Here is a 13,485-nt window from a genome sequence, read left to right as displayed (position 1 = left end):
CCAGTACTCCATGGTGTTTCTTTCTTGCTGTTGTAATTTCAATGCTGAGCTGTGTATTTTATCTTGTAACATGTCCTTTCAGTCTTGCTTTTGTGATTTTTTTTTTCTTTCTGTATAAAAAGTCCTTGCTTCTTGCATAGTTGTGTCCTATTTGCTGACTGTTGTGTTGTCTCCCCTATTAACAGTTTGGATGGACTCATGTCACTTTGCTGATCACTGTCACACAGTCTCATCTTATCATCCAAAATCTTTTTGAAGGGATTATCTGGTAAGATCTGACATCTGTGCGAGTTCCATATTTGCCGTGTTCATTGAGTGTTACCTAGACCTTATGTATCCAGCAGATTGTGTCCCCTGCAGATAGCTACATATATATTCATTAATTACTTTTCAGTTGGTTAATGGGACTTTGTCACCAGGTATTTGCCACCTAATCTGAGAGCAGCATGAGGAATTAAAAGAGACCCTGATTCCAGCGGTGTGTCACTTACTGGGCTGCGCAGTGCAGCTTTTAATAAAATCACTGTTTAATTAGCAGGAGATTATCATTAGAGGACTACTTGGCCTGCTGCCAGGTAGTCCAGCAAATGCATGAGCTCTGTATAACTGCTATACATTCAAATAACTGCTAGATCTGCGGAGGAAAGCAGAGATCTCATCAAAATGACAGCAAGCAGCCCAATAAGTGATGCAACACTGGAATCAAGGTCTTGGTCTCTACATTATAGCAAAAACTTGGTGGCAGATTCCCCTTTATTATATTACTGTCTTATAGAAGTAGAATGTAACATGCCCAACTCAGCAAATCTGCTATGAGATTTTTTTTTTTTGAGTAAGTATTAGAACTTGACTAAGGACAAAGTACTGTCAGTGACATCGCTATTTGCAGTAGTCTAAAACAACAAATGCAAGCACAAATTTTGCTTATTGCTAAGAATAGGATATTTAGGCCACATTCTGCCATAACAGCAGTTCTGCCAAGACACATGTATACTGCATAAGGTTACTGTTTGGGCTTTACCTTCAAAGACTACAAAGCGTTACGGTAAGTAAGATTATCCTTTTGCTTGTTTTCACATATACACAAGGCTATTGTGACATTAAAACAATAAACCAGAGTCTGTAAGGATGTAAACACACACTTTTGTAATAATCACAGTATAGCACAATCACAGAGGAGCATAAAATAGCAAAACCACTCTGTGGATAATTCAACAAACAGAGAAATCCAAGAAAAAGAACACTGGGCACTAATCAGCTCACCGGCCGACCTCCAAGCAAATTCACCAATTCACGTTTAAGGCCCAGTCACACACAACGACTTACCAGCGATCCCGAAAACGATGCGACCTGATAGGGATCGCTGGTAAGTCGCTGGGAGGTCGCAGGTGAGATGTCACACAGTCAGATCTTACCAGCGATGCAGGAACAATACAGGTCGCAGTAGCGACCTGTATAATGATCTCAGCAGTCACTATCACCCTGTCACACAGTGTCAAACACAGTGATGCGTACTGCCCAGCAGGACATCGCCTTTGAAGAAAATGGCCTGGACCATTCTGCAACGACTAGAGATCTCACAGCAGGGGCCTGATCGCTGGTAGGTGTCACACATAACAAGATCGCTAACTGGATCGCTACTGCGTCACTGAAACCGTGACTCAGCTGCAATCTCGCTAGCGATCTCGTTATGTGTGACGGTACCTAAACACTCAAGGTCCGGTACAGCTCACTCCGGCATGGTTGCAGCTATGCTCCGGGCACTGGTGCTCCTTCCAAGCACAAGTTCCATCCATAAGAAGCAAAAGAAGAGGAGGGCACTAACCGGCTGCCGTATACAAAAAGTCCATTTATTTCAGCATCAGGTAAAACATAAAAACAGCAGGGGGGAGGGGGGAATGCACGGCACAGCAGACGACAGTCTACCTGCTAGACCTGTTGAAGTGCTTGTTAAGCACGAAACGGCCATCGTCTGCTGTGCCGTGCATTCCCCCCTCCCCCTGCTGTTTTTATGTTTTACCTGATGCTGAAATAAATGGACTTTTTGTATACGGCAGCCCGGTGAGTTGCCCTCCTCTTCTTTTGCTTCCACTCTGTGGATAAGTATAGCTTGTGATCACATACAAACGATTAACATCACACATTAGAGCACAAGTCATTCACTCTGGACTGTGACATCATCGCAATACAAAGCTGTCTTTATTGCAAACTCACACAATCTGAAAATCATATACTATAATGAAAAATCACAATAAGGCTGATTTCAATGTCTGACGATCGGTAGTGTAGCGTCATCACATCAGTACTACATAAACATAGTTATACAAACTATAGTAACATTATCTCAATGGTGGATGGTTTGTGACTACGCTACTGTAATATTACCAGCTTCAAGACCTCTCTTCTATAGAGAAACTAGTCGCATGTATTGCCCAGGGTTGATTTTGGTCCATTCTTACACACAAACACTCTTCAGATCCTGAAGGTTCTGTGCGCTCCTTCTATGAACTCTGAGCTTTATAACTTTTCTGTTGGATTCAGGTCAGGTGATTGGGTCAACCATTTTAGCATCATTATTTTTTTTCACTGAAACCAATTGAGACTTTCTTTGATCGTGCCCCCCTCATTTCATCTTCATCATCCTGGTAGATGGCAACAGATTTTTAGCATGAATGTCTCAGTACATTTTTACATTAAACCTTCCTTCAGCTATATGAAGTTTGCCAGTGAGTATGCTGAAAAACAGCCCCACACCATTATGTTCCCACCTCCAAACTTAACTGTTAGTATGGTGTTTTGGGGTGCTATGCAGTGCCTTTTGGTCTCCAAACATAGTGTGTATTATGGCATCCAAAGAGTTCAATTTTGGTCTCATCTGACCAGACTATGTTCAACCCCACTTAAATACTGGGAGAACAAACGTTAAACGCGCTTGAACATGCTTTTTGTTCAGCAATGGAGTCTTGCATGGTGACCATGCATACAGCCCATACAGGTTAAGTACATTTCTGATTGGTTACTTTGAAACAAGTGTACCTGCTGATTCCAGGTCTTTCTGTAGCTCTCCACAGGTGGTCCTTGACCCTTTGACAAATCTTCTGATATTTCTTTTCAATCTGAAATCGGAATTTGAAAAGTGTTCTTTCCACTTTTGGATTATGGCCTCAACAGTGCTTACTGATTTCTTCATTGGTTAAAGGGAACCTGTCAGGTGCATGTGCACCCAGAACTATGAGCATTTCTGGGTGTATATTGATAATCCCTGCCTAACTGTCCCTGTATACACTAGCATAGATAAAGAGATCTTTAGAAAAACTATTTCTAAAGTTCTTTTATCTTATTCTAATGAGTGTGGGGACTAGTCCTAAGGGCGTTATATCCCCCGACTAGTCGCCCTCTTGGCATGTTAGCACGCCCACAGGGGTGTACTAACATGCTATTCAAAGCAGCGTCACAAGCATTGCCGCACGTACCTAAGTTCGATGTGACCGTGCTTCTGAACGCCGGACACTTCCGGTCATACGCAGTATGAAGACGGGTGTGTGTGTCCCGGCTTCAGAGAGGTATTCTGCGCATGACTTGAAGTGCCCGTCATTCAGAAGCGCGGTCACATCGAACACAGGTACGTGCGGCACTGCTTGTGACGCTGCATTAAATAGCATGTTAGTGCTAGGATGCTAAGAGGGCGGACTAGTCGGGGGATTTAATGTCCTTGGGACTAATCCCTGGCCTAATTAGCATTAGTTAAAAGATCTGTGGAAATACTTTTTCTAAACATCTCTTTATCTATGCTATTAGATACAGGGACGGTTAGGCAGGAATTAGCAATATACACCAGAACTGCTTGTGGGTCTGGATGCATATTACACCTGACAGGTTCCCTTTAAGAAATTCTTCTATAATCAATGCTATCCGTATGCTTTGCAACAATAAGGGTACTCTCACACTGGTGTATAAAAAAAAAAAATTGGTCCCCTTCTCATCCATAAAAGTGGGATTAGTGAAATCCATTTGGTATTGCATATGTCATCTGAGTGTTATGCGAAAGTGTGCTTTTTTTTGTTTGTTTTTTTTTGTTTTTTCTTTCCTCTCACTTAGAACCAATATGACATCTACATGGCATGCATTTTTTTTTTCCTCAGCAACTATTTTAGTCATATACAGAACCATTTACAGTGTTCAGTGCTACAGAATGGTAATGTATCCGTAAAAAACAGACTACACACAGATGTCACACGGAAGTGTGTAATGTCTGATTTTATTTTCTCGCATCCATTGACTTGCATTGACAAGTCGTGTCCGATAGATGAATGAATCGCAGCATGTTGTGATTTTTTTCCTCTGATGTAAGCTGAGGAAAAACTTGCAGATTTGCTCTGCCTCATTAACTAACATTGGTCTGAGGGCAATGCAATTTTGTTTTTCCTCTCAGTGCGCTTGTCCATTTTATATGCTACTGTGAGAATACCCTAAGTTTGCGAAGGTCTTGAGATAACTCACTAATTTGACCCATCATGAGATGTTTATTGTGTGGCACCTTGGTAATGAGACACCATTTTATAGGCCATCAGATGAACCAGCTGATATTATTTTAGGATTTTTTTGTTTTAAAGGGAACCTGTCAGGTCCAATAAGCACCAAGAACCACGAGCAGTTCTGGATGCAGATTGCTAATCCCTGCCTGACAGTCCCTGTATACACTAGCATAGATAACGAGATCTTTAGAAAAAGTATTTCTAATGATCTTTTACCATATACTAATGAGTGCGGGGACTAGTCCCCTGGGTGTTAGTTCCCCTGGCCAGTCGCCCCATTAGCATGTTAGTACATCCCTGTGGGCCCCTCTGGGGGTGCTAACATGATAATGAATACGCAGCGTCAGAGGATGATCTCGTTCACCTCTCCACCGCCATCGCGTCTGACGCAGGATTTCGCCTCAGTACGCATGACCCTGGAGTTTGGGTCATGCGCACTACTTCAGTTTGAAGCCAGGACGCGTACACCTGGCTTCATAGTGCGCATGACCCAAACTCCGGGGTCATGCGCACTGAGCCGAAATACCCCGTCTGATGCGATGGCGGCGGAGAGGTGAGTGAGATCATACTCTGATGCTGCACATTCATTAACATGTTAGCATGCCCACAGGGACATACTAACATGCTAATGGAGCCGACTGGCAAGGGGAACTAACGCCCAGGGGACTAGTCCCCGTGCAAATTAGCATATTATAAAGGATCTTTAGAAATACTTTTTCTAAAGATCTCTTCATGTATGCTAGTGTATACAGGGACGGTTAGGCAGGGATTAGCAATATGCATCCAGAACTGCTTGTGGTTCTGGGTGCATATTGGACCTAACAGGTACCCTTTAAAGTCTGTGTTTGGTTTGAACCCCGGACTTTAACGTTCGGGTTCGCTCATCTCTACTCAGGAGTCATGTAGTTATGTCTGTAACATTTACTACAGAAAAACCGCATTAGTGTTAACAATAAATCTTGGCTGTGTAACCAATACCTCTGGCAATACGTGCAGCAATATCCAAGCCCGCTAGATCATCAGGTCCTGATTAAATTTACAATATATGATTATAGAAGTTAAAACTTTGCTTTTCTACTACATTGTTCAAAATCCGCTGAATTAAAAGGACCCTGTTTAGCGCCAACGGGAGATTCTCTTGTAAAGTGACTAAAGCAGGAAGCTTCTGAACGCCAACTAATGGTGGCTGCAGGCAAACAGAATTTTATTGAAATTGCAAACAGAATTTATTAAAATGAGTTTGCTGCCTTCTAATGCACCAGTGCTAAATTATTGAATTTATTACCCACAACTACATTTTAGATGGCATGTGTCAGCGGGATTGCCACCTCAACAATTATATGTGTATCTAGCAATACCTTTAACTAGCAATTCTGTTCCTCCATTATTGAGAAATCAGTATTTGAACTAATATGCAAATGAGTAATCATTTTTATTTTTCGGTTGATGAAGCCGTGTGAGCGTTTATTTCCTGTGGGTCGAGTCAACAGTTTTATTGGTACCAATTTGGGATGCATATATTGTTTTTATCGCTTGTTACAGCATTTTTTGTGGTATTGCAGCGACATCCCCCCCCCCCAAAAAAAAAAACCAAACCAAAGAGTTATTTTGGTATTGTGTAATTTTTTTTATTTACAGTATTTACAGATTGGGTTAATTATTTTTTGATAGAACGGACTTTTCTGAACGCTGTGATACCACATGTGTATTATTATTTTTTTTATTTATCTTTAATGGGGCAAAGGTGGATGATTTGAACTTTTTTTGTGTTTTTTTTTAAATATTTTTGAAAACTTTTCTTTTTTTTTAACTGTTCACTGTTTTTACCTGTGATCTCCTGATCGCTTGCCCTATATGCAGCAATATCACAGCATTGCTGCACATTGTAAAAATCACAGTCTCCTTTAAAGCACAGCCACACACAGGGTTTCAAAGGAGCTCTGCTATAACCAGCAAGGAGGTCTTCAGCAGACCCCCACCTGTCATAGAAATTAATTGGCAACTTGTGATGGGAGCTGAAAGTGGCGCGTCTCTGTGCTGGCACATGTTAAAACCCTCTGTGAGACTTTGACAGTGGGATTTAACTGGTTAACAATCGCAGGCCGAACTTCACTCCACCTACAATTGTTAGCATCAGGTCCTGGCTGTAGTACATAGCTATTACCTTTTGGGTATGGGGCGAGCTCACCCCATGAGCCCTCTCCATACACCCACTGCCATTATGCACCAAACATGTACGGCGGATTTTTTGAAGGGATTAAAAGGGTACTCTGGGGAGATAAAAAAAAAAAAATGCACATGGCCTCATAAACTATAAAGATAAGATCCATAGTGTTGTTCCTCATTCTCACAGTACCTGTAATTCAGTGTCAAGCTGTTGCTCTTCATTACTCCTCCTCCCACCTTCTGGAGCATTACATTACACATCAGGAGGCATGGCCTGTTCCATGCTGTTAGTAACTGCCAGCTCCCTGATTATATGTTTTCTTGAAGTCCAAGAACAGGAGGCGTGACTGGGGGCTTGATCAAACCCCTTGTTCTGATTGAAAAGAAGCAGCTATTTTAAGGGGTTAGCTGTTACTAACAGCATGGAGCAGGCCAAGCCCACTGATGTGTAACATCCAAGAAGGGAGGGGGAGCACCATGGAGCAGCTCCAATTTCACATTGAATAATACATTGGTACTGTAAGGGTGAGGAACAGCAGTATGGATTTCATCTTTATAGTTTGAGTGCATGGCCATTAGAATAATTATCTCCTCGGAGATCCCTTTAAATTATTTTTTTTTCTTTATGTGATATACCAACACTAAGTAGCCATTATTTGTGAAGTGCAAAGGAAATGATACATGATTTTCTAAATATTTTTAAAATGTAAATCTGAAAATTGTGCATTTGTATTCACTTGCCTGATGTCCACCTCTCACTCCAATTACTGCTGCAAGTCTTTTGGGAAGGCTGAAATTTTTGTACATTCATTATTACAAAATAGCTCAGTCAGATTGGATGTAGAGCATCTGTAAACAACAATTTAAGTCCTACCACAGATTTTCAATGAAATTTAGGTCTGGACAATGACTGGGCTATTCAAACACATGAATATGCTATGATCTAAACCAGGAGTCTCAAATACGTGGCCCCTCAGGCTGCTTCAGGCTCGCAGGCCAGTGGACCCGGTAACTATCGTATCACAGCCGGTGCAGCTCTCCTTGCTTGGTATGTCTGTTTAGGTCAGGGGTGGGGAATCTCCGGCTCGCGATGACTTTTCCTGCAGCCCCCTGGCACATTCCCGGTGACCGCAGTGCTTGAGTGGCAGCCGCGGTCTTACAGGATGCTGGCCCTTAAAATCCCATTGGTGATGTGAGGACGCGCATGCATTTACGTGCGCATACGATGAGGTCCTCACGCTGCTCAGGGCTTACCTTGTGGGCGGGGTAAGCAGTGCGAGTTTCGATCTTGTCCCACAGAAGTACTAGAGGAGCAGCAGATTTACTTACCGCTCTGCAGCACATGCATCACAGACCTTTGGTGTGTGACTCCTCCCCCTCCTGTGCGGTGAGCCTCAGCCTGCAACCAAGTGCTATGTACCCCCTAGTAGTGTGTGTGTGTGTGTGTGTGTGTGTGTGTGTCCCTCAGTGCTGTATGCTCCCCTAGTGGTGTGTGTGCCATCCCACAGTGCTATGTGCCCCCCTACTAGTGTTTGTGCCATCCCCTCAGTGATGTGTGCCCCTAGTAGTGTGTGTGTCATCCCCCCAGTGGTGTGCCCCCCTAGTAATGTGTGTGCCATCCCACAATGCTATGTGCCCCCCTAGTAGTGTGTGTGTGCCAGCCCCTCCGTGATGTGTGCCTTTTAGTGGTGTGTGACATCCCCCAATGATGTGTGCCCACCTAGTAGTGTGTGTGCCATCCCACAGTGCTGTGTGCCATCCCCCCAGTGATCTGTGCCCCCTAGTAGTGTGTCCTCCCCTCAGTGCTGGGTGCCTCCTAGTAGTGTGTGCCAACCCCAGTGCTATGTACCATCCCACAGTGCTAGGTACCATTCCCCAATGCTGTGCCAACCCCCAGAGCTTTGTATCCCCTAGTAGTGTGCATGCCAGCCCCCAGTGGTGTGTGCCCCCTCAATGCAGTATAACCCCCACAGTTGTTGTTCGTGCCCCCTGGTGATGTCTATGATCCCCCCAGTACTGTCCGTTACTCCCGGTCCTTTCCATGCCCCCCTAGTGCTGTCTTGTCTACACCACCTAATGTTGTCCATGCCACGGTCAGTGCTGTCCGTGTCCCCAGTCATGTCCTTGCCCCCCTATTGCTGTCTGGGACCGCCAGTGCTGTCCGTGCTCTCCCAGCCTCTCCAGACCGAGACAAGCCTGGAAAAGCTGTTGTGAGAAGCAATATGATCAATATCATCTAACATCACAGCAGGGCTGTGGAGTCGGAGTCGGAGTCGTGGAGTCGGAGTCGGAGCTCATTTTGGTGGAGTCGGAGTCGGAGTCGGTATAAAATGCACCGACTCCGACTCTTAAAATATATAATAAATTGGGGACAGGAGTGCAATGCAGAATGTGCTGAATATTTTACTAAATAATAACATTTAGTATAATGCTTATATTTAAGTGAAAAATTTATTGTAGTACAATGTGAACATCAGACATTTAATTGTTTTTATGATACAATAATCAAGATATTTGGATAGAACATAAAATATTTATTGGAATACAACTTTAGAACACAAAAAAATAATAAATTGTAAATATGTAATATATATATATATATATATATATATATATATATACACACAGTGTATATACACACACAAGATATATATGTAATCTACTGTATATTACATAGTGTATTACATATTTACAATTTATTACAGTTTTTTGTGTTCTAAAGTTGTATTCCAATAAATATATTTTATGTTCTATCCAAATATCTTGATTATCGTATCATAAAAATTATTAAATGTCTGATGTTCACATACACATATTCATGTACTACAATAAATTTTTCACCTAACTAAGCAATATATGTAGGAGTCGGAGCCGGAGTCGGAGCCGGAGTCGGAGTCGGAGCCGGAGTCGGAGTCGGTGCAAGAGAATTTGAGGAGTCGGAGTCGGAGTCGGAGTCGAAGGTTTGGCTTACCGACTCCACAGCCCTGCATCACAGCTGCAGCAAAAAGAAGCCGCTCCGGCCACCACAGTAGGGGTGAGTTAATTGTTTGACTAAATTTGGCCGGGTAATTTTCAAGTTGATAATTTTGTACGGCCCCCGAAGGTTGGTAGAATAGTTCAAATGGGCCCTGGCAGTAAAAAGGTTCCCCACCCATGGTTTAGGTAGATGGCCATTTGTTTGTAGGTTTGCAATCGTGCCATCATACGCCTTCCATTTTTGAATGATTGATTTACCAGTGCTCCATGAGATGTTCAGAGCTTGGGCTATTTTCTTTTTTCGAATTTAGCCCTGATTTAGTCTTCTTCACAACTTTTTTCCTTACCTGTCTGGTGTGTTTCTTGGTTTCCATGATTCTGTTTGATCCCTAATGTTCTGAAAACTCTGAAGCCTTCACAATACAGCTGTAGTTATACTCAGAATAAATTTACACACATGTGAACTCAAATTATGAATTAGGTGACTTCTGGAGGCAATTGGATTTTATTTAAGGGCATCCAACTACAGGGGGCTGAATACAAATGCACATCACAATTTTCAGATTTATGTTTTTAAAATATAAGAAAAACCATGTATCCTTTCCTTTACACTTCACAAGTACTTGCTACTTTGTGTTTCTATGTCACATAAAAAATACATTTAAGTTTGTGAGTGTAAGGTGGAAAATATAAAAAAAAGTTTATACCCCTAGTAAGTAAATATATCTTTGTTACAGCTATCACAAAGCAAATGTACCAAGGTATTAAAGTCCTGGGTGCAATAAGAATAAAAAGCATGGGCACCTACCCGATATAATAAATTATTGCGCAACCCCAAACTGTAGAGCAACAATTATGAAGAAAGTAGCAATGTTATAGAATATGCAAGCATATAATGCAATGCAGTAACATTAAAGGGGTTGTTTACTACTTCGACAACCCCTTCTCAATCTGTATGTTTGACCCCGGTAAAATAAAAACTCTTATTTTCACCTCTAGGGCCTGGGCCGTTCCATAGGTGTCTGCATTTGCTCTCCTGGGACTCATGTGAAGTTGTTACATCACACAAGCCCCGCACTCAATGGCCCAACTTCCTTCTCCCCACCTTCGTACGTATTTAGCGTGAGCGGCCAGCCGCAGCTCTGACGCCTTGATGTTCGATTTGTCTGATAGCAAGGAGACTGAAGCCAGCGCTGATTGTGTGCAGGGGGTCACGTGGCGTAACAACTTCATGTGAGTCCCAGAAGAGCGAGTATCGACACTGCTGTAACAGCACCAGCACCGGAAGTGTGTGCGTTTTTATTTTCTGAGGGCATACACACAGATTTAGAAGTAGTTGTCCAAGTAATGGACAACCCCTTTAATGTCATGAAGTACTGGGTGCAAAAATGTATGGGTGAAGTAAGTAAACCCCTACCAACTATAATGAATAATTGCATAGAACCCAGGACTTCAAGGCAACACATGTAAATACAGTGCAAATAAAAAGTGTGCACACCCCTTTTAAAATTCCAGGTTTTTGTCATGAAAGAGACTCATTCCAAGAAACAATAATTTCAGAACGTTTTCCAAACCCAAACTAAAATCATTTTAAAATTTGGCACTTTGAAACGGCTGCTTTAGTCAAGGTAAGGCAATTATGAACAGCTCTAAACATCAAGTCTATTTTGCAACAAACTCTTCAGGCCTCTGCTAAAAAGCTGAACATGAAGAGGAATTCCACCTTTCAGAATGATAACGACCCTAAGCGTACCTCCAAATCAATGAAAGAATGGATTTGCCAGAAAAAGATGGAATGGCCCAGCCAGATCCATGAATCTAATTGAAAATCTGTGGCCTACCTGAAGAAGCCTGGGACAAGAGATACTCTCCAAATCTGTCAAACTGTGAGGGCAACTGTAAGGAAGAGTGGGCAAGACTTCCTAAATCTAGGTGTGCCTTGCTGATATACATCTACCCCAAGAGACTGAATGCTGTGGTAATGTCATAGGATACGTCAACAAAATATTACGATGCCCATATTTATGCAACAGCATTATTTTAGTTCTTTTTTTTATTTTTCCACCAAAAATGACTTCAGCTTATTTTTCAATGGAATTGTACATATTATAGGTGACATTAAAGGTGGAAAAAGTTCTGAAATTATTGTTCTTGATATGATTGTTTTACATGACGAAAACCTGGCATTTTAATAAGGGTGTGTAGACTTTTATATCCACTGTAGATAAGAGATAACATAGGATATAGGATATACATTCTGTAATATAAACAGATTAATGCCACAAAGTGACAAAAATACAAGACAGGAGTAAAAAACGCTATTGCCAAAATGTAATCGGACACCACCTGGACCAAGCAATTACATGGACAAGCACATAAATAAACCAGTGCCATAGTAGAAGCTACGCCAAACACGCATTTCACTATATGCTCTGTAGAGCGAATCTTGTTTTGTATGGTTTGGTCATTGCCCTAGAAAAACTGCAACCAAATCCACATTGTATTTAAATATGCTTTTTTTTTTTTTTTAACTGACATTGTTTGATTTCATGATTAAAATAGAATTGAAATCAACATTCTAACAAAAAAGTGCAAAATGACAGTGAAACCGCAGTTTATTGTATAGAGAAGCAAACGATTCCTGAAGGTGTTGCACTATGTGTTACAATGCAGTTTTTTTTGGTATGGTGTGTGAACATGCAGTAAGAAGAGATAATCTCAGGAATGATTGTTCTTGGAGAATGCAAGTTTTTACTGAAACAAACTTGTCAGGAAAGCGACAGGTCCTGTTTAATATAAGATTTTGTTTGTTGATATTCAATAGACTAATGGTATTTCCACTCGCTTGAGCTTGACACACACACACACACACACACACACACACACACACACGACTACATTTTGCCATAGTAGAAACCAAAACAGGATTTGGAAGTAATGCAGATAAATGAATACATTTTAAGGGTAGTAATTTCTGTGGTCACTACTTAAACATGTGATGAAAATCCTTGTGACTTATAGTATCCCTAAAAATTAACTCCTTGTTGGGCATGCCCAATATTTTGTCTTGCATGAACTATAACTTACTAGTGATATGTTTTGTTATATTTTTAGTAGTATAGGTCTCTGGTGTGTGTGTGTGTGTGTGTGTGTGTGTGTGTGTGTGTGTGTGTTTGTTTGTATATGTATGTATAATATCTATATTTACTTACTTGGCCCTTTCAGATATTATAATTTTATTACTACAACATGAAATTTAGGATTTAGGAATCCTTTTATTAGCATTTGTGCTCACCATACAGATCAGGCTTTCATGATCTGACTACCTGGTGTGCCAGTGTTTGGCTGCAGTGTATAAAAACCAGTCTATCGAAGGGAGTAGAGCTGCAGGATGGGTGGGGGGAGCAGCAGCCTAAACCAATGATGTTATGGGGTTGTGTCTTAGACTACATCAGACACCCTGTAGGCTGCGTAGCGAAGTGGTAGTCACAGATCACAGCTCTGATCAAATGGAGCTGAGATAAATAGCAGCCAAGCAGCAAGATTTGAGAAACAAATATTAGGAGGTAATCTGCTGTACGTACTGACACCAATATCATTTTTAGCCTCATGTTTGGACCGTTTTTTTAATATGACCTATCTGAATTTTTATTTAAGTCTTCATTGTCCATGTAAGGTATAACTATATATAGCAGTGACCTGTAGTATTTTTTCCATAGTCTTTTATTTACATTTTTATAAAATTCCATAAGAAACAGAAAACAATTGCTTAATTGAACAACATTGATTACAGAGAAAGACATATCTA

General features: G+C 41.4%; 1 protein-coding gene across 2 annotated transcripts in view; it reads left to right on the top strand.

Annotated features, from left to right (window-relative positions):
* CDS1 (CDP-diacylglycerol synthase 1) overlaps nucleotides 1-13,485 on the top strand; it is a 130,107-nt gene that overhangs the window by 105,831 nt on the left and 10,791 nt on the right. For both annotated transcript variants that reach the window (XM_075352000.1, XM_075351993.1), the window contains exon 7: nucleotides 186-268. In XM_075352000.1, the coding sequence (XP_075208115.1) occupies nucleotides 186-268 (83 nt within the window). The remainder of the gene's footprint in view (nucleotides 1-185; nucleotides 269-13,485) is intronic.

The sequence above is a fragment of the Anomaloglossus baeobatrachus genome, chromosome 1 (genome assembly GCF_048569485.1).
Source record: "Anomaloglossus baeobatrachus isolate aAnoBae1 chromosome 1, aAnoBae1.hap1, whole genome shotgun sequence".
NCBI lineage: Eukaryota > Metazoa > Chordata > Amphibia > Anura > Aromobatidae > Anomaloglossus > Anomaloglossus baeobatrachus.
The sequence above is the reverse complement of the archived record's forward strand: the minus strand, read 5'-3'. Positions and strand labels throughout refer to the sequence as shown.